General features: G+C 41.3%; 1 protein-coding gene across 1 annotated transcript; it reads right to left on the bottom strand.

The window, feature by feature from the left end:
• Window positions 1-7,947: 7,947 nt before the first annotated feature.
• pkp2 (plakophilin 2) lies at window positions 7,948-19,282 on the bottom strand. The gene is made up of 13 exons (XM_069699930.1): window positions 19,090-19,282; window positions 17,702-17,772; window positions 15,550-16,169; window positions 15,303-15,441; window positions 14,483-14,690; window positions 14,136-14,313; window positions 12,969-13,086; window positions 12,521-12,673; window positions 11,685-11,861; window positions 10,883-11,036; window positions 10,528-10,720; window positions 10,023-10,098; window positions 7,948-8,760 (listed from the first exon to the last, which is right to left on the bottom strand). Exons 1-13 carry the CDS (start codon window positions 19,280-19,282, stop codon window positions 8,698-8,700), a joined length of 2,343 nt encoding a protein of 780 aa, XP_069556031.1. The 3' UTR covers window positions 7,948-8,697.
• Between the last annotated feature and the right edge of the window lie 807 nt (window positions 19,283-20,089).

Below are 20,089 nucleotides of genomic sequence, written 5' to 3'. Positions count from 1 at the left end.
ACATCAGAAGCATCAAACGGACCTTAAATTCATATTTACATCAAGTTTAAAAAAACCAAATGACAACAGTTGTGATCCAAAACATCAACAATTAAAACTGCAAGCAGTGATGTACGGGCCCTCGCACTCTAGCGCGCCGCCTCCCCGAAGCCGCCTCCCCGACGTGCAGCGCGCGAGGGGACCGTGTATCCCCACTTAAAGTTGCTATTTTTGTCTCGTTTCCTGTCTCCAGCAGGGGGCGCTGGCGAGCCGTTTGGCCACGCCCACTCGCAAAACACATCAGATGTTTCGTCTCACCACGCCAGATGTATGTGACACGTTTCATGGGGTTTCAAGCATCCTTTGACCTTAAACATCAACTTCCTGTGTCACGGCGAGACGTCAAACTTTGCCGCATTGTCACGGCGACGCCCGTTGACAAAGTCGAACGAATGTCTCAATATATCATCAACTACATGTTTAGGTTATTGTGACCCGACTTTACGTTCATGTGATCAACCAGCTCGACGTAGAACGTGAAAGTATGAAAAGTGTCATTTCCAGTGTCCACCAGGAGGCGCTATGACTATGAGCGAATATTACCCCACAGGGGTCTTCAGGGCGGGGCTGTTATCATACCTGTGATGTTTGGAGAAGGTCGGTCCATGTACATAAGATTTAAAGCAACTCGTAGTTTCATGGCGAGACGCTCAAAATGGCCGCCTCTTTACGGGCAGACACATCGATGAAAACAAATTATTTTAAGAAGATTTAATCCCAAACATGTTTTCTATCCGTAGAACCTAAATTCAAATCGGTCTGACAAAATCCCTCGGAGGAGTTCGACAAAGTACAGCGTGTCAGAATCGCCCAAAATGGCGACTAAATTCAAAATGGTGGACTTCCTGTCGAGTTGACGTAATGGTGCAATGTAACTTTTTTGTGCGTCCAGGTGTGATACACGTGTCCACCGGATTTGGTGGATTTAGGTAAATGTGGCCGCCGGGGCACCTCTTTAGGGCTTTCGCACCGATGCTAGGTGCTCGGGCCCTAAAAACACTGCATATCTTTGTGTTTGAGTAATTCCCTGAAAATGTATGAGAGGCGTCTCTAAACTGAGTGAAATGTTCGAGCCAACACACAGTGTCTTCTCTGACTGCACCCTGCCATCAAATGAAAATAATCCAGATGTCTAGTGCATTATTTCTCACACAGGTCCCCAAAATACAGGCTGACACACTGTAATTGGTATCCTTGGAAACTTTTGGGATCTCCACTAGAATTTAAAGACACGTCTGTGGGTTTGAGCGATGCTTCGGTGCGCAGCATGAAGTTAGACCGACTCACTGACAGTTTCAGGACAGATTAGGAAGCTAAATCATAAAAACAGCGAGTGTTTTGTTTCCTTTTGAGAAGAAAATGTGGATTTATATTCTATGTCTTGTCACTTTTAATTTTACATGCAGGGATTTATTTGCAACATGTTTCATTTCAGAGCATTTTTACTCGACGTCTCTGCATTTGTCCTCACTTTAAATTCCAGCCACCCCTCACATCTTCATGTCTCAGATCATTAATCATGACAGCTGCCTGTTGTGCTGATCAGGCAGAATCACAGATGACCTTCATCTTTTCAATATACTGTAATTTCAGTGCTGCTGCGTTGTTAACTGTTCCCACTAAAAGAGAAGTATTTTTGTTCTCATCTGTCAAAAAGTTTAATACTTGCACACAATAGTTGCTGCATCATTTAATCTGTTCCTTGTTGCTCAACTGGGAAGTCTCTCATAAATCCACTTTGTGAGCAAATGTCCTTACTTGAGTAATAAATTTGATAAAACCAATGATATGGTTCTTTTTCTTGCCAGCTCTAATATTTAATAGCAGCCATTTGTTCCAGTGTTGTGGGCCTGTATATCCATTTAGAACCAAACTCTTGCAATTAATCCTCAGCATATGCTTCAGCCGTGGTGACAATCAAGTCATGCATGATTGATGTCTTCTTGCAGGCAGTGGTGCTAACATTTGACAGATGCGTTCAGGATTTAAAGCCCGTCTCCAACCAGCTGGTGATGGTGTCATGTTTTTGATTTAAAAGCAGACCAAAGCTTAGACTTACTCTGTCACGAAGCTGGCTCTCTTTGAAACTGACTAGATCACCATGGTAACTGATGCTGCAAACTTAACCTGGTCCGGAGCAGGTTATGTTGGAGATATCGGATCAAAACGTAAGAAAGTACCGCCTACTGACCAATCAATTCTCCCTGAAAATTGTCATCACCAATCGGAGAAGATCCAGTGGAGCTCGGTACGTGGAGTGAAACAGTCCTCTGAGGAGTGAGACAAAAATATGCACATGTCATATTCCGATCTTCCTGTGCACATTATGGTATGGTGATATTATAGGCTAAATCTTTCAACCCCACCAACACATTCACGCAGCTGGCTATTTTTTTGCACATCCTTCCATCATTTAACAGCGGCAGATGTGCTGCTTTCAGTGTGGATTATGTGTTTAATTTCATTAGAGTTTTTTTAAGATTATAGTTTGCTCCTCCTCCTTTTTTTGCTCTTCCTTTTCTGGCAGTTAAAGTTACAATCTCAAAATTCGGTTTTGTTTTCTTTGGTGGCACAACTCTCACTAAGCTGTGATTGCAGCTGTGTTTTTGGACTTCCCAGAGATCCAAACAGAGCCGCCTGTGTGACGTCATTTCTTTGTCTTTGGATTTGCTCTTGTTTTTGAAGTTTCATTCTGTAATAATTGATTATTTTTTTTCTTCGTGTATTCGGCCACAGCAACCGTTTATTAGCAACACTAGAGGAGACCAGAAAAACAGTACAGCGGTTCTTCTTCTTCTTCTTCATCCCAGTGCACCACTGAAGTCACAAGTAGGCTGACAGGTGAGACTGTTGCACCACTTGTGACTTTTCCCAGGAAAGTTACCACTGACATGACGCCTGTTCAATTCATAATACCAAAAATGCCATGGCCAGTAACACTATTGTGTTTACTCTAACTTTACAGACATTACAGACAGAGATTATCACTTTAAGTTTATATACAGCCAATGATGCGACAACAACTTCCTGTTTACATGGTTGAACAAACAAAGCCTCTGGTAGCTAGAGGAGGAAATGTAATAACAGCTTGTCTGACCTCTTTGTTTTCTCTCAGTTATCAAATCATCTCTATAACTCTTCTCTGCTCTCTTTTCAGTTCTTAAATCCTCCACATATTGCTCAGATTTCATCTGACTTTGAGAAGGTTAAGGGTAAATTGGGCTCTACTTTTATCATTTTTCTTCACCAGCCTGATAAATTCTTGAAATTTGTGTCTGGCAGAACCAAACAATTTCTCCACTGACAGCATCCCGTTTTTCAGACCGCTGCTGACCTTCTGTTCTTTCTTATGTCCGTGTGGCTGTGTGCTTTTTGCAGTCAGGTCAACAGGCCACCTCCTGATCCCTCTGTTGTCGGGACCTACGCACCAAAATCTATCTCTTTTCTCAAACTCTTCAGCCGGCCCTCTCTAACCAGGTTGCTCTGTACCAGTCACAACACGACCTCCCCGACCCCAATCAGTCACGAGTCAAGCAAGCACGGTCCCTCTCAGAATTTCAAAAGCCCTCCACACTTCTCACGCTGCTTCCCCCTTTTCATGGTCCTCATCCCTGTTGACCTGTTTCGCCGTGTTTGGCAAAGCCAGCCTTGTTCTGGTGTCTGACTGAAGACCTCGAGATGTGACGATTCAAAAGAATATGGTCTCTTTCTACCTGACTGATCGCATTGATCAGGTTTTATTGCTGGGATCCTTCAACTACTCAGTCTTTGGCTCCCTCCTTGCCTTGCTTTCCAAGTACTCAATTGATCTTTCCCTCTCAGGTAAAATTTCCTTTTATGTCTCAGGCTGAAAATGTTCAGACAGATTCTCCTTCCCTCTGACCTAAATCCAGATCTGAGTCCTCACATGTGATCTAGAGTTTCTGTGCTCAGAGTACCAACCTGACATGATATATCTGAAACTGAGCCTGGCAGATCAAATTAAATTGTGGTGCTACGAAAAGATTTTTCTTCCCTATAACGACAAAAACACTTTAAAACTTTCAGTACTCGGATTTGTGATTACAGATTTTGTTGTAATGCTCAAGTTGTGCTCATTTAAATGTGTGCCTGAGAAATTTGAACTCACCCCGATAAAACATTTTTTAATCACTCATTCTTTTGTATTTTATGCTTATCATGTGCACTCAACATGAAAGCGTATCTTACAGCCATCTGTGTGAAAATGATCTTTCTGGACACTAAGGCAGCTTTTAGGTGGAGACTTGTGTCCCAAAGCCTTTTCTGCTCCTGATCACTAAAAATGAAGCAAACGCCTTTCTTCTATCACCAGTTCAACTCTAGTGGTTGTAAGCGGGATTTTCTTTGCTGTAACGGCATTAAAATGATCCAGTTTTTCCACAAGAAAAACGACGAGAGGAAAATCTGAAATTTTATAGTCCAACTTTGTGTTGCTTTACTGTTTTTCTGCTTTCCTCCCCCTCAGTGTTGTTTTTTTTTATCAGCATTTCTGTTTTATGTCTTTTCATTTCTTGCTTCAGTTCAGGCAGTTGTATTAGCATGCTTGAGACTGCACAGACTTGACAAACTCTGAGGAGGGTCTCTCTGGTAAAAAAAAAACAAAAAAAACCAACCTTTGTCCCACTTTCCTAAGAAGATCCCTCTGTTCTGCCTCCTCTCTCATGGCGCGCCTCCGCACCCATCACAGCCTCCGAGCCCCAGAACAAGTGACCGGCTGCTTCAGCAGGCTGAGGAGCTTTAAAAACGAAGCACAGCTGTAGGTGATTTCCTCCTAACAAGCGAGCAGTGCCTGCAGCTCAGCTCGTTAGCGATGGGTGGTTAAAAAAATGAACATGAATCAAACTTTTAATCATTTAAAAGTGTGCTTTTTAAAGCAGCTCAAACAGGATGCTTTGTTACTCGGCAGACAGGCATAATATAATAAACTTGCTGAACATTCATGTTATTGTCTTTTAGGTGGTTGAGTGTGACATTTCAAGTTGTCCAATACACCTGCAAGCTTCAGCTGTGCTGTTGTTGCGTTCAGATGGGGTCGTATTCATCGCGTACGCGAGAACAGTCCATATGAACTCGTGGTTTTCGTGACGCCGAAACTCAAAGATTTTATATCAGCCCCGAGTTCACAAGTTGTGACGTGTTTGCTGACATTAATGGAAATGGCAGAGGCCATGCAAGTAATTTTTTTTGCTGGATGTTAGGCTAACATATTGTAATTTTATTCATGGAGATAATAGTGTGCGTCTGAGGAAAATGTTGATCTTCCCAACGGCTTCATCTTTCAAATCCCTGTTAGCTTGCTAAATTGTTAGTCTCTGAGGCTTCTAGACGCTGTCCATGTTGCCGTTGCCTTTTTAAAACTTAACCACTTGAACGCCAAACATACGGCGCAACAAGTTTCATTTGAACACAGCATTGGTTTATGACTAAACACCTGCAAGCTTCGGCTGGACTGTTCCCAGAAACACAGTCTATCCTACTTTGGGACATTAAAACTCGGTTCTTCATTCCAGACATTCTTCAAAGATCTGAGAGGTCGAGACACTTCTCGTCTCAGGAAACCATGAAAATCTGAGCCGACTTTTTTTTTTTGTTATTAGGCCTACTTCAGTTTAGATTGCACATGTTCTTGAGTGATCATGTCAGTGGGTAGCAATTTGCCCTGATTGCTGACACTCCTGACAATGGCCTCAGTGTAAAGTAAAATCTGGCTTCACTTCTGCCTTTTTTTTTTTCACTGCAAGAGATCTCTGAATGAATCCTTTCTCTCTTTCTGTCTCTGTATTAAACATGCTCAGTGGATATGTGATAACTTCAGCATGGCCATCTTCACTACCCTGATCCAGTAGCAAACAAACCTACTCTCGTGTTTCTCCACACCTGTTACCATCGGCTATTTTGGTATTTCTGACATATTATTTCTGTGTTGGTCTATAAATATTCTTTGGGCTTCTGACTTCACTTTATTCCTCACCCTGACCAGGAGAGTAACATATCTTAGAGTTTTGAGGGAAAATTAAGCCTGAATACATAATTTAGTTCTATCGACTAATCCCCTGCTGCTTTTGTTTAAGTCTTGCCACCTTATTTTGTTACGACAAGATGAAGCAATTCTTGTAAAATAAGAAATCGGACCAATTCTCAGAGCAGCATAAGCTGTGGAGAGACAAGTAATCTATTGTTAAAAGGATTTGGCTCCTTCTTAGCTTTTCTCTCCTTCAGCCAAAACCAGGACTTGGAAATCACTGCCTTTGTCGCCAAAATAGTTCACAAAGCGGGTGAATTAGAGATTATTAGTGAAAAAAGAAGAAAGTGCAGGGTTTAGTTCTTCAAATAGAAATGCTTAGGGTTTAATCGGGGAGCTAAACCACTTGGAAACATGAAGGATAAAGATTTTATGAATATGAAAAATGTTATTAGAGGACAAAGAGCAGTTGGGGACAGTTTCCTAGATCAAAACTGAATCTTTTCTCTGACTGATGAGCAGTAAAAATGCATGCTGCAGTGCTATTGATGCTACACCACTGCCCTCTGCAGGATATACCAACATCATATTATATTTTTCTTTAAGTTAAGTATTTTATTTCCTGACTTGAAAAGGGGTTCTGCATCTTTTATGGAAGCATATTTACAGCTGAGAAGTGGATTAATTAAATTATTCAGTGTCCTCTGAGAATTATGTTGAATTTTCCGTCTTATAGTACATAAACTTGGATCATAAGAAATGTACTTTTAATCCAGTCTCCTCTGCTTTTAGAGGGAAAAAGAAAATCATATCAGTTTCGAAAGCACTTTTCTGTTATGTCATGCTAGTTTATGTCCTGTGTAATGGCAGAAACACACTGTGCACCCAGAACATGTCCTGACACTGTGCAGGATGGCTGTGCATGATACAAGGAGGATCTCTGGCTCAAAGCTGTAATTGCTTTGTGGGATACTGTTAATTTGATTCAGAGAATTTAACCACCTCCTGAAATCAAGTGAGGCCTTGACAGATTTCCCAGTTGTCACCAGCTTCATTAGCCGAAGTGACTCTCCGGGGGAATTTGGCTGTTTTAAATAAAAAAATAAAAAAGTGTCTGAGTAGGACCACCCGCGCTCAGAAAATGAGTTTGGCACAGTTTTTCTTCATATCAGAGTTGTGACTTGCTCAAATGTATTTCCTGTCATATCCCTTTTTTTGTAAATTACAACGTCTTTTGGTAGTATCAGTCAAAAATTTTATGTTGATTTCTCCAAAAAAAATCTGATCTTAAAAATGTTATCCGGGAGGGGTGATGTTTACTGGCACACAGCCTCCCGACTCCTCCCTCTACTCTTTATCTGTACTGCAGTGCAGCTCGACCTGCCAGGCCTCACAAGGTTAACACTGCCTCGAGGTGTCAAAGTCATTGGGAGGCCCGACAAATGAACAGAGAAGCCAAATCTCTGAGATATTTTTCCCACAAGCACGGACATCCTCTTCCTCACCTTTTTTTCCAAATGATCGAGAGAATTTTTAAAATCTTGGTTTGAGCACTGTCGGGTTTTCCAAAATATAATCATCAAAACTCATTTTCAAACCTAAACATACATACTCTATATTGATCTTTTGAATTGCTATTTTGATAAATGAGTGAACCTTTTCTCAGCTAACAGATTAATTTAGAGAAATGGTCGTATAAGGGGTTACACAAATTAGACTGGAGTCATTTGTCATTCGGTAATGCCAAGCAATGACTGACCTTTCTCAACAATGCATAGTTTAGTTTGTAGCAATCATTAAAAAGGAAAAAGTGATTTACTAGAGGGGAATGGTTTACTGTAGATTAAAGTTATCTACCCAGCAATTTTGTGAGCTGTTGTAATCAGACATTTCCTTAAATAATTGGCAAACTTTCCCAGAACAAGTTCAATCAAAACAGTTTTATTAGTTTCTGGAAACAACTCAAATCAGAGGACAAGATATCTGCTTGTTTTTGGAAACTACAGTTTAAAATATATTTTGTATACATTTCATGTATACCAACATGTTCAGTTTGTCAAAATATTAATGCAGCTTTCATCTGTCACAATTTCTTTGCTGTGAATATTTATATTTTCATTGTGGTTTTCTACATAATTAATGTATCACCTTAAGTGCTCAAAAAAATAATGAGCAGTATTATTAACTGTTTAGCTGCCACAAAACAGACAGAATTCATTGTCTTTGCTAGAGACACATCGTGTTTTCAAAAGCTTCTACATTCATTTGTCAGTTATTCTGACTGTACGGCGCAACAAAAGCGGCCAGAAGTATCTTATATATCATAATGAGGAATGTCAGCAAATCTAAAAGGTGCTTTAAAGGTCCACTAATGTACTTCCGTCATCAGTGGGTTTGTGGTCCTAACATCTATTACCTCTATTTTAATAAAACATTATTGCATATATTTTTTTGACATTTTGTCCTTAAGCAGCACTGGAAACGTATCCCAACACAAACCAAAGAAAAGGATCATTAAAGGAAATGTAGGTGTTCCAATATTCTGTTTATATCATGCTTAATGAAAAATCTGAGAAATCAGTACATCTACGTAGATGCTGTACTACAGGGAAACACTGCTTCGAGTGATTTGTGCCGACACTTTGTGTCTCTGGTTTTGTATCTTCTTCTAAGTCTCATCTAGAGTTCACAAGCTTTGTTGTCCTTGTGTTGATGAAGTCAGATTTCTTGAACCCATTCTGTTGAGAAAGAAGAAAGTCTTAATTAAGAACCATTTATTTACAGCATGCCGCATTGCAGTTCTTAAAGCTAATTTATATTTTGTTTGAATCTTTGGTGCCTTCTGGTGGTAACGTCAAAAATGACACCAGCAGACATCAAATACTAGCAGCTATAAGATGGCAAAATGTATGAACTAATGCAACATTATGCAACTATTTTGCCTTTAAGTAACTTCTTCAAAGGCTTCAAAATCATTCCGATGGTACTCTGACTTGTAATAGTTAGAAGGGCACCTCTTTTAGTTTCACCCCAAACATCTGTTCTAGCATTTATATAACTGGGTACAATCTCCAATGAAAGTGCGTAACACTTTACGCCACTACGTCACACATCATTAAGTACTGCCTCCGATACTGTCCAGCTATTTTGGCTAGCTAGCCTTTGTATCAGAGGAATCCAGGTTTTGTGAGGTTTATTTAATTGAGTAGCTGTTCTTTGAGCTGACGTGAGTGTATGGCTCATATTAAAATTATGATTCTATTTTGGATGTACTTCGCCCTCTAACGGGTTATGCACATACTCATAGAGCTGGAGTTACGTCCAGTAACTTCTATTTTTGTGTGATTACTACTTGTGGCCACGTGAGGCCGCTGTTGCTATATCTCAGCAAAAGTAGCATAAGGTTGTTTTAAATAGCTTTATTTATTACTTTATTTGTCACATTTGACCACAATAGACAAATACAACGATTAATTAAAGGGTGAGCTCCGTCAGAATAAATCAATGAAAAAAATGTGTAGTATATCTTCTTATCATAGAAAACCCTTGTAAGCAAACGTAGCATCTGCAACAGGTTGATTAGTTTGGAGTGGAGTCATTCTTTGTGATAGTAGTTAGTCAGAACCAAACATTCAATGCACCCTGCACCAATGTATGTGATGTCTGTGTTGTGTTGTATAAAAATGACCAGCAGCAAGTCACCAATTCAATTCCCTACACCTATAATAAATAATTTCACCCTTACTATCTGTGCTGCAACAAAAAAACTGAAAATGCTTATTAAAGCCTCAAATAGGGGCCTCATCAAACAATGCAGTATATTTAATAGGTTGCAAGAACACATGCAGGCAGCAGTGTCCCCAAAATGTTGTCTCCGATGTTGATTGTATGCAGGCAAAACACGAGCACACACTTGTCGAAACACAGATGACAGACACAATGTCACTATCCTTCAAGACACCATGTGATGTGATGCAGTGTGATGTGAGCAGGAACTCACCTTCTTAAGGGCCCCGTGGAGATCGCTGTGTTTCCACATTGTGTGCAACAGGATGCATGCCACCTGACTAGTTCGGCTTGAGGAAACGGAGGTGAAATTAGGTCAGGTAACATTTTTCTTCATCATGACACACTTTTGCTTTTGTTGCGTAAAGTGAAGTTTGCTTATAACACAGTTTTTTTCTCGAGTCTGATGTTGAATGAGGCAATTTTACAAGAAGTACTTTGATCCTGGTGCACGTCCTTTATGTTATTGCCACTTTTATGTGACTAAAGTACTTGAATACGATACAGTAGGTATGCGTAACGTTATATTAGAGCAATATATTTAGGGACACCAGATATTAAATACAGTACAAATACTGTTTTAAATTGTGGTTTGTATTTTCTGGTCTCATTAATAAGAGTGTCTTCATTCTTGACGAACTGCTCATCATCAAACAGGGAATTACTAAGCTTTACACAAGAACACTTTATGAGCAGTGATAGTGTGAGCGCTGACTCACCAATTGTCTGAGTTGCTGATGTTGATAATCTTTGGGAGGGCTTGGTGGTTGACGATGGCTTTGACGTTCTTGATGTCGCTATGACTCAAGTTATTCAGGATTTGACACAGAGAAGTCGTCACCTCGCTGCGCATGTCGGTGCCCGTGTCGTCGTTGGGCAGCATCTTCACCACCTCCGGCAACACCTGGTTCGCTTCAAGAGGAAAAAAACAGATATAAAATGTGTTGAATGTGTGTAAATGTGGTTGTGCAAAATTGAAGGTGCCGTTTGAGGTCAGGAGGGAAACAAAATAAGAAGCAAGCAAATGCTTAGAAGAGAAAAAATAAAGTTTCTAAAGGTTGACTGTAAAGTTACCGATTGCGGGGAGCAGCTCCTGGTAGCGAGAGAGGTTTCTTATTAGAGATATGGCCGTTCTCTTCGCGTCACTCTCTCCCTCCTTTAAAATCTTCTTGACATGCTGCAGACCATTTTCCCGCTGAACAATGGTGAAGGCGATAGCTTCAGTCGTCTGGCAGGCCACAAAAAAATCTATTAAATATGTTGGCTGTACTGCATTTCTACCATTGTTTTCTGAAGCCAAACAAAACTAAAAAGATCATGATATGGGTGAAAAAACAGAAGTGCTTGTTTGTCCTGTAGAAATCAATTCATTGTGTGAATACCGGTACATATTGTCAAAAAAATATTCATTCTGACTTTAAAATAGAAAAAAGAAGGATAATTTAGTGACAGCATTTGTGAAAACATTAAACTTATATTCAATACTTCCTGTTTATATGGATCACTTTATTGGCTAAATATTAAACCGAAATGATTAATATGAATTAAATGTGAATCATAAGAAAAGTTATTTTGAGACCTCAGTATTATTTATCATAATATTTGATGAATTAACTGATACAAAAATAATTCTGCCACAATTCTGGAGAGCTATTTTAATGCAAACAGAAGCAGAAGCAGAAGCTCCTACTTTATACTAATATAATCTAAATTATAAACTTCTTCTGACCCACAACTAAATATGTGTCTAATAGAGTGTATATAAATAGTCACTGTACAAATCCATAACAATTCCATCTCTGTGCTTCTTTTCTTCGTACACAGTGAACCTGTGAAACTATAAAAAGACACCGAGCCGACCTCTGTTCCATTTTACCGCTCCGTTTCCAGCTGTGATGTTCTGCAGCGCCCCGACCGCAGCCTCCTGGGTGTAGGGCAGCACACTGCAGGCCAGCAGTGACAGGTACATCCGGACGGTGATGGGGCTGCGCAGCCACTCAGCGCCCTTCGGGTTGGCCTTCTCCTCCAGCAAGGGGCGCCGACGCTCCAGATGCTGAGAAAAAAACAGTAGGTGAGCTGCAGATTTCAGGTCAGTGGGTTCACGATGATAACGAGAGACATCTGACGTTTACTGAACCAGGGAAGACGTCATGCCGCACCATCATACTGTAAGTTCAACATCCTGTTTTGTTTTGTGTGCCTGATCTTGACTGGCCTGCTACCGAGCCCTGACACAAACCGGGTCAAACAACACTAGGGATGGATTTGAGCACAGCTAGGCCTCATCACCCACCATCAGTGTTGGACCTCACTAATGCTGCTGTGGCTTAATGGGACCAAATCCCTGCAGCCAGGATTCAAACAATGGAGGTTGTTTCAGCAGCATATTACTGCCCATCGGTGTGGAAAGACATACTCAATATTCCACATTTGTAGGCCGGTAAATATATTCAAGCATGTGACAGTGAGGGTGAACTTGGGACTTAAAGAAGATAAAATGCCTCCGTAGAGCTGAGGGGAACTGCACACAGACACATCTGACGAAGCAATAATGTAAAAATGTGTCATTAACTCAGAAGTTTCTCTCATCTAACATAAGAGATTAGGAAATATGATTGCCTTCTAAGAAGTTCCTTTACGGATGATTAAAGACTCTCAAACCACCAGGACATCTACTGTATTGTCAGAGTAGATTACCGTTCGGGGGATTACCTCTGTGATCTCAGCGCTGCGGTAACCGAAACAGGCGAGGATGGTGGGCTTGGGAGCCAGGTTTTGTTGAGACTCTCTGAGATCTTGGGTGTAATGCTCCGACTCCATCTGATAAGACAGGTTGTGTAGGATACAGACGCAGTTCTCTGTGGACTTTAGAGGAGATGGAGATGCAGATAAAAAATTTATCAAAAGCATGTGTGGCAAACATACTGGAATTTAAATAGGAGTTATGACCGTGAGTATAGTAAACTTTAAAACCCAAACGACCATAAACCATTTATGTATGTTTGAAATTCGATTTTTTTTTTTTTTTTTTTTTTTATATATATATATACACAATATCTGACTCTTAAAAAAATGTGCAGACTTAGAGATTCCTACTTTTTAACCTGAACAATTATGAAGACAAATGTTTTCTCTGGACTGCTTTTCATTTTCATTTCACCTTGTCATCTGTCTTATAGTTAGCTACGGTTCCTCGGACATAGTAGACCAGAGAGTCGATGAGAATCTCACACTCCCTCATTGCTCTCCTGACATCCGGGCCAGCAGAGCTCAGATTTCTGGAAACAAAAACAGGCAAAACAAATATCGTGTGTGTGTGTGTGTGTGTGTGTTTCAGTCAGTTCTGTTTCATATTAATCCATTTTAAATGCTAATCATTAGCAATGCTAATCCTCCTGTCAACCATATAACTGTTAATGGATGCACTGTTTTGTACCTTCCCATCATTAGTAGCAATCACAACAGATGATCTCACATACCACTAAACCGTTTTCATGTAGCCTGACCTTTCCAGGAAAATAAATACTACAATTAACATTCTACATCCACACAACAGGCCCTTTTGTGCAGTGTTGGAACACACGAGGAAGAGGAACTCATAATTTTGTTTTCATCCCCTGGGAGCTCAAAAAGGTTTCAGAGCATGATGAGGAGAACTTGATAACATTTGTCCGACCGGGAACTGAATGATTTCAGTTGAGAGAGGAGACAAGAGAGGGAGCCTGATGAATAATTCAGTCTTTCACTCTTTTCATCTGGCTGTAGTTGCCAGGGGAGCAGAGCGTCTGATAGCTCCTGCTTCGTAAACAGAGAGATGATGTGTGTCGAAACAAGTAGAGGGCAACAATATGATGCATATTGTCAAACCACGACATGATTGTGTAGAAACTACAAGTAAAATTAGGATCGCGATTGCTTATCAATTCTGGTGATTAAGCTTAACAGCTTCACAGAGCTGCTGGCAGGATGTTCTGCTCTTTGTTGTCTTCTTAAATTCAAAAGGGTGACGGCTCTGTACACAAAAGTATTTCCTTTTGTTTTGTACAGAAGGATTCGGAGGAAGGATGATTTCAGTTTACCAAGTGGAAACACTGCTTCCTCATAACTCTGCTTGGTACAGACTGATACTGTATATTGTGGTTCTGCCATCTGTTAACTCAGAAAACGATTGCCTTGTGTTGCGCAATGACCAAATACAGGCACTACTGAGCTTCTTTTCACTGCTGATGAAGAACTTTTCCACTCTGATCCAAACTGATCAGAAAGTAGGATTTTTTTTGGGGTGGAGGTGATCAAACCTGTGATGTATAATCTAAAAAACGCCTACCGCAGGCAGCCGGTTGCATTGTGGAAAGCAATATCATCAGCGAGGAGCTCGTCTTTTGGGTTCTCGCCCTCAGAAATGCCCGAGCTGGGCACCAGGACTGAGTGTGTGAGGACAGATATGGCCTCTCTGGACAGATGCTCCTTCAACATGTCATGAGAGGAGAGGTTCCACAGAAGCCCTGGGAGTGACATGTGGAAATGTACTTGTCAATGTCAATTTGCAAGGACATTTATAGCTAAAGTAAGATCTCATAGGTATTAAAGCCTGTTTGGGTGACAGGGATTGAAATCTGCCTGGTTATCATACATCAGAGTTTCTATTTATATAAATAAATAATAAAAACTGACCAGTGAGCTGCCGTCTGGTCTCCATGTCACGGCTGCTCCGCAGTGTATGCAAAATAGGAGCCAAACCATCATTTTCCTTCACTTCCATCTTATTTTTGCTGCTCTGGTAAATGACATTGCGCAGCGCCCCGGCAGAGACGCGCTGCACCTCCTCGCTGTCGTTGTTGAGGAGCTGCAGGAGCTTTCCGATCCCGCGGAGATAATACACCTGAAAACACGAGAGGATTGTTGACTGAGGGATTAATAAACCAACAGATTCAGACATGAAATAATAAATAAACAGACATTCATCAACACGAAAGAACCGATATCCCCTTACAGAAGATTTACATGAATTTCACATGCAAAAACTCATGTGATCACAAGTGACTGTGATTGTGCACGTGAAACATGTATTGGGGGAAACGTGGTTTTTGGAACATTTTCATGGTTTAATGTGTGAAGCTCATTGTAGACTCCCATTTGAAAACCTTTTGACATATTTTTCCCACGTTACTATATGTTGCAACATGTGGTAAACGTGTATCATACATGTAATCACTTGTGTTCAATGTGGAAAACATGGGAAGCTCATGTGTTGTTTTCTTTCCTCTAGGGATTATTTGCAAAACCATAAATGCATCAGATTAGCATGTCTGCAAACCTGGCACAGGAAAATATTCTGTCTATCTGTTTGCATATTAATGAAGACTGAGTCAAACTGTATCCAGATTTATTATTTCTTTCACATCCTCAGTTCTGTTTTGCATCTTTAACTCCAACAAATTCCACGCTGAGTCACTGTACAATGATCCCACTCAGTGCACACGATTAAACCTACCATCTTTTTAGCGTTGGCACTCTCGAAACATTGACTTTGTATGAACCTGGCTGCACAGATCAGTGTTTCCTCATTATCCTGAGTCAAAAGGTTCACGGCCCTCTCCAACGTCATCTCTGGAGGCTTGTTCTCCGACTTCCTGCGTGAGAAAACACAAATGATTCAAAATACAGTCCGTGGCGTGAATCAAGAACCGGCAGCAATATGTTGAATTATTAAAAGCTAAAAGGGAACACGCAGATCTTACACTGTCATGACAGTCTTTATCTGCTGGATGGGGATTTCTACGTCCACCTGCCTCCCCACGACCACCTCGGAGCTGGTGACAGAGGGCGGGTGGGAGTTCAGTTTGAGGGACCGCTGAGCCCCCCTCCTGACCTGAGTCAGCCAGGACATGCCTCCATCAGGCTGGACGGGACTAAGCATCATGTCAGCATCGTGTCCCTGCACGGTGCATTTCTCCTGGTTCACAATATTTGGTTCATGGCTCCTCATTGAGCCCCAATCATTGCTCCGCTGAAAGGTTGAGTTGGCAAACATAGATTGTGGTCCTGTTGTGTGTCTGAGTGACCTCAGGCGCAATGTCCCACGTGCAGATGTGGAGGCGTGCATCTGCGTGCCACGAGGCGCTTCTGAGAAAGCGTAGCGCTGAAATGAATTGGACCTTGGTGAGCGGTACAGCAGAGTGCCCACCATGTGTGACTGGTTGGATCCTGGGAGGCTGTGCATCCTATGGTGGTAGGCGCTGTAATTAAACCGGCCGCGAGGCAACTCGGGGCTCAGTGGTGGAGACACCTCCACCCTTCTGGATGGTCTCTGCACATGGTTGCTGGAGAGGTAAGGGTTGGTGAAGCCCAATTCTTTTACCTGTAAAAAAAAAAAAAAAAGACAATTACACTTAAATAGATTGTGACCTATTTATTCTACTCTCTCTTTTAGTTGACTTTAAATTTACAAGCCATAATAGCCCCAGATGCTCCGTATTACAAACTAATTAAATGTGTAAAAGGTCATTAGGATAAGGGCAAAGGAAGCCCAATTCCAATGCATGCATAGAGCACCAGTATACAGAACAAACTTCAGTACAAAGGAATAAAGGTGCATCTTAAATTATATGATTAAACTGTCTTAAATGATGATTTACATCACCATGTTTGCAGATGATGTGATTCAGTTGATGAGTGTGAAGCAGCTGGGATAACAGTCAGCACCTCCAAGTCTGAGGTCATGGATCTCTGCCAGAAAACAGCAGATTTGCTCCCACTGGATTTGGGCGGAGTTCCTGGCCCATTTAAGGAGGTTAAGTGTGTCGAGGTCTTGTTTAAAGTGAGGGTAGGATGGCGGAACAGTGAGGCATCGGCAGTGAAGCAGTTGTTGTACCAGGCCATTTTGGTAAAGAAGGAGCTCGTCAAGGCAAAGCTTTTAAATTCACAAGTTGACCTCCGTTCCAACCCTCACATACGGTTACGAGCTTTGGGTAGTGACAGAAAGACGAGGGTCCTGATTGTAAATACGAGGCTGAAATGAGTTTCCTCCGCAAAGTGTCCGGTCTCAGCCGTAGACGTAGGGTGAGGACCTCCGACATCTGGAGAGAGATCGGATTAGATCTGCTACTCCTTCATGTCGAAAGGAACAAGCTGATGCGGTTTGGGCATCTGATCAGGATTCCTCCTGGGCGCATACATTAGGTGTTCTCCAGGCAGGTCCAACTGGTAGGAGACCGCCAGGGTAGACCGTCAACACGCTGGAGGAATTATATATCCCACCTGGTCTGGGAACGCCTCGGGATCCTCAAGGAGAAGCTTGAACATGTTGCAGGGCTCACCAGCTCGACCTGCTACCAACGTGACCCAACCCCGGATAAAAGGCAGAAAATGGATGGATGGATGGATGGATGGATGGATGGATTGGATGGATTTTCCAAACAACTAATAAGTGGTTGGAAATAATACTTCATTTAAAAAAAAAAATTAAAAAAAAAAAAAAACACTCCATTTGTAAATTAAAATTTCACTTATTTTGTTTTGTCACTTTCAGGACTGTATACAACAACAGCAAACACTGCTTAATAGTCACAGATTATCTACAAAGTCAGGCTGAAGGTAAGAACACAGTGATTAATGTGATGGCCTTGGAGGCTGTGAAGATTCAGTAAAGCAGCAGCAGACCACAGACAATCTCATTTGATTAGATTCATACGACGGAGTACAGCATTCAATGTGCAGCATTATATGAGGCCAAACTCCAGTGAGTTTATTTTCTTATGGTGGACGTTGGCAAGAGAGCTTGCATGTAAAAATGACAGACAGACAGTGGCAGATTAAGATGTCAATAAATTGTTAGTTTGTGTGTTGGTACATACACAGGTAAAAGTTGACAAAGGTAAAATCGTGCCTCACCTTCATGTTTGCCAAAAATCCATCTGTAACATCAAAGCTCCTCGCGGTGTTTTTCTGTAAGTGGACACCACCTGAAACAAGCCAAAGAGGTTTTATCAGAGTATATTGTTGCACGTGGTAATTATCTAAACTCATGGCAACACTTTCTCGTGTCAGGGGTGTGAATCCCACCCTGGCTGCCTCAGCAGTAGAAGTACAGACACACAGGGATTCGAGCGACTTGTGAGCTGCTAACCAAATGTTGAGATTATTTACATGAAGAAGGAGTGGCAAGATAAAGGGAGAGGAAGAGCAAAGATCAAAGCGGTATCAAACCCTGGCTGCTACTTACAGAACAACTATCTACTGTGTTCATCATACTACACTCTCGTGCAACTTTTGGTTGGTCAGCTTTAAGGATGAAAGCATTAAGTCTGAAAATCTTTTTGTTCCCGGTTTATTGCAGGAGTTTATTTTTCATCAATTATTTCATTTTTACTTCCCAAAGTGTAAAACGACATGCAAATCCCCCTGTACATTTACATATAATAAGCAGTGACCAACCGATGTTTTATGAAATGAATGCTGTCCTTGTTGTTATTATTGTTATTATTTTTCTTACAAACTGATGAACAGGCTTCCCAGCTGCCCGGCCTTCGTCTTTATTTTGGCTACCAGAATATAATGAATGAGACCATAAGCATCTGGAATGCAGGTCTGTAGGTGAGATATTAAAACTGAGGTTCTACCAGCTATCACTTCCATCAGCCTTTCGGCAGACAGACGAAACTGCAGGAACCTGTTGGACCAGGGAACGACTGAGCAGTCGTGACTTCCAGTCACCAAAAAAAATGCCTGCATTCAGCCTAAATCACTCCAGTGGGCTGCACTGCAGATCCTCTGGACAGGGAGGGCCCCTGGTAGGGTTTGTCAAGAGTATAGAAATGGTTCCCAAGATGATTCCCTTGAAGAGGGATCATATCAAGAAAGACAAAACATATTGTTCTGCTTTTCTAATTTAGATAGCTTCTCTAGTACATTACTGGATAGTTTATCTCTTTAGAAGGTTTGTTGGCAAATAAACACAAATTCAACTGCAGGACGGCGCTGTTAAAAGTCAGAAATGTTAGAAACTACAGCTTAATAGTGTGTTTCAATGGTCCAATACAGCACTTTACATAGACTACTGTTTAAAACTTAGATATACTGTACGGTGGGATTGCAGTAGGAGCAGTGGGAGGAGGACGAGAGCTCTTGCTCCCCTCAGAGTATCACCCTCAGTCATTTCCAGTTTTCACTGAAAAATTCTCCCTTCAGGTGGAAACAGCCCGATAGTGGATCAAAAAAAAAAAATAATAACGTCACTTTATATAAACCGCGTATAAAGCGTACTATAAACTGGGCATTACCGTTTGACACAGGCTTCTTTGTCTTCCGTGACAGTGTCAGCTGAACTTGCTGGTGGACGCGCAGGCTCCGCTCGTTTGAAGCAGGTTTCAGCGACGACCTGAGACTCTGCTCGGCCGGCAGAGCCAGACTGGTGTCGTCCAGCACGATCGGGCCCCGCGCAGGTAAAGCGGATTTAAAAAACACCTCTTCCATCGTGGGGGAAAAAAAAATACAAACACACAGAGTCTAGCTCGGTCTCTTCATTTAACCAGAAAGGAACGGGTCCCGGGTGGACAGTCCGTCCTGCTTTGTTGTCACTCGCTCAGGTGGGTCGACCAGCGTCGAGACAGAGAGGAGGGCGGGGCTAGAGGCGCACCTGAGGTGTCAGGTGTCTCCGCCGGGAGGTATCGGTTCACCTTACTTCGATTATCAATGTAACTACGTACAGTTACTCAAATACTGTTATTAATTTTGCCATGTTGCCGAATTTAAGAATTTCAAATTTCGGCTATTTCACTCCTTCAGGGAGACACTTTTTAACTCCGCTTTTTAAAGGTTTAAAATTGTTGATAAATGATGCATTGTTGTGAACTCACTTCCAACATTAAAAAAAACGATAATTTTTTATTTTTTTTAATTTGCTATTCAAATAGTAATTTTCTGCCGATCAACTAATCGACGAATAAACAAATTGCTGCAGCTCTAATCTGTATACTTGTACAGGTACCCTAAAAATCCGCACTATCAGCAACCAGATACACAAGTTATTAATTTGGACCTTTTTGTGTTTCCAAAACGCTGTTAGACTTTTATATCTCGATATGTTACATTTTCTGGAGGATCACCTCAGAAATGAACAGTGAAAATATCCAAAAAAGGATTAATAGATTATTAAAATAGTTGACTATTTATTTCCTGTTAATCTGCTGATCAACTAATCGTCACAGCTCTAAATAATGAGCTTTAGAGGAGCTGGTAGGTGGATTTCTTTTTACCATTTGAGAGCCATACCAAGTTGTT

This window comes from Brachyistius frenatus, unplaced genomic scaffold (genome assembly GCF_029030835.1).
Source record: "Brachyistius frenatus isolate BFR_SWC_R1_liver_20210118 unplaced genomic scaffold, ASM2903083v1 Contig_32, whole genome shotgun sequence".
NCBI lineage: Eukaryota > Metazoa > Chordata > Actinopteri > Embiotocidae > Brachyistius > Brachyistius frenatus.
This window is presented reverse-complemented; position numbering and strand designations above follow the sequence as displayed.

What these genes read in the sequence shown, in the direction of transcription:
- pkp2 (XM_069699930.1), bottom strand. Translation starts at nt 19,282, where the DNA reads ATGGAAGAGGTGTTTTTTAAATCCGCTTTACCTGCGCGGGGCCCGATC. An exon ending in ACTATAAGACAGATGACAAG is followed by an intron (nt 12,674 to 12,968) that starts GTGAAATGAAAA and finishes TCTCCTCTAAAG; the next exon opens with TCCACAGAGAACTGCGTCTG. An exon ending in TCCACGGGGCCCTTAAGAAG is followed by an intron (nt 8,761 to 10,022) that starts GTGAGTTCCTGC and finishes CTTTCTCAACAG; the next exon opens with AATGGGTTCAAGAAATCTGA.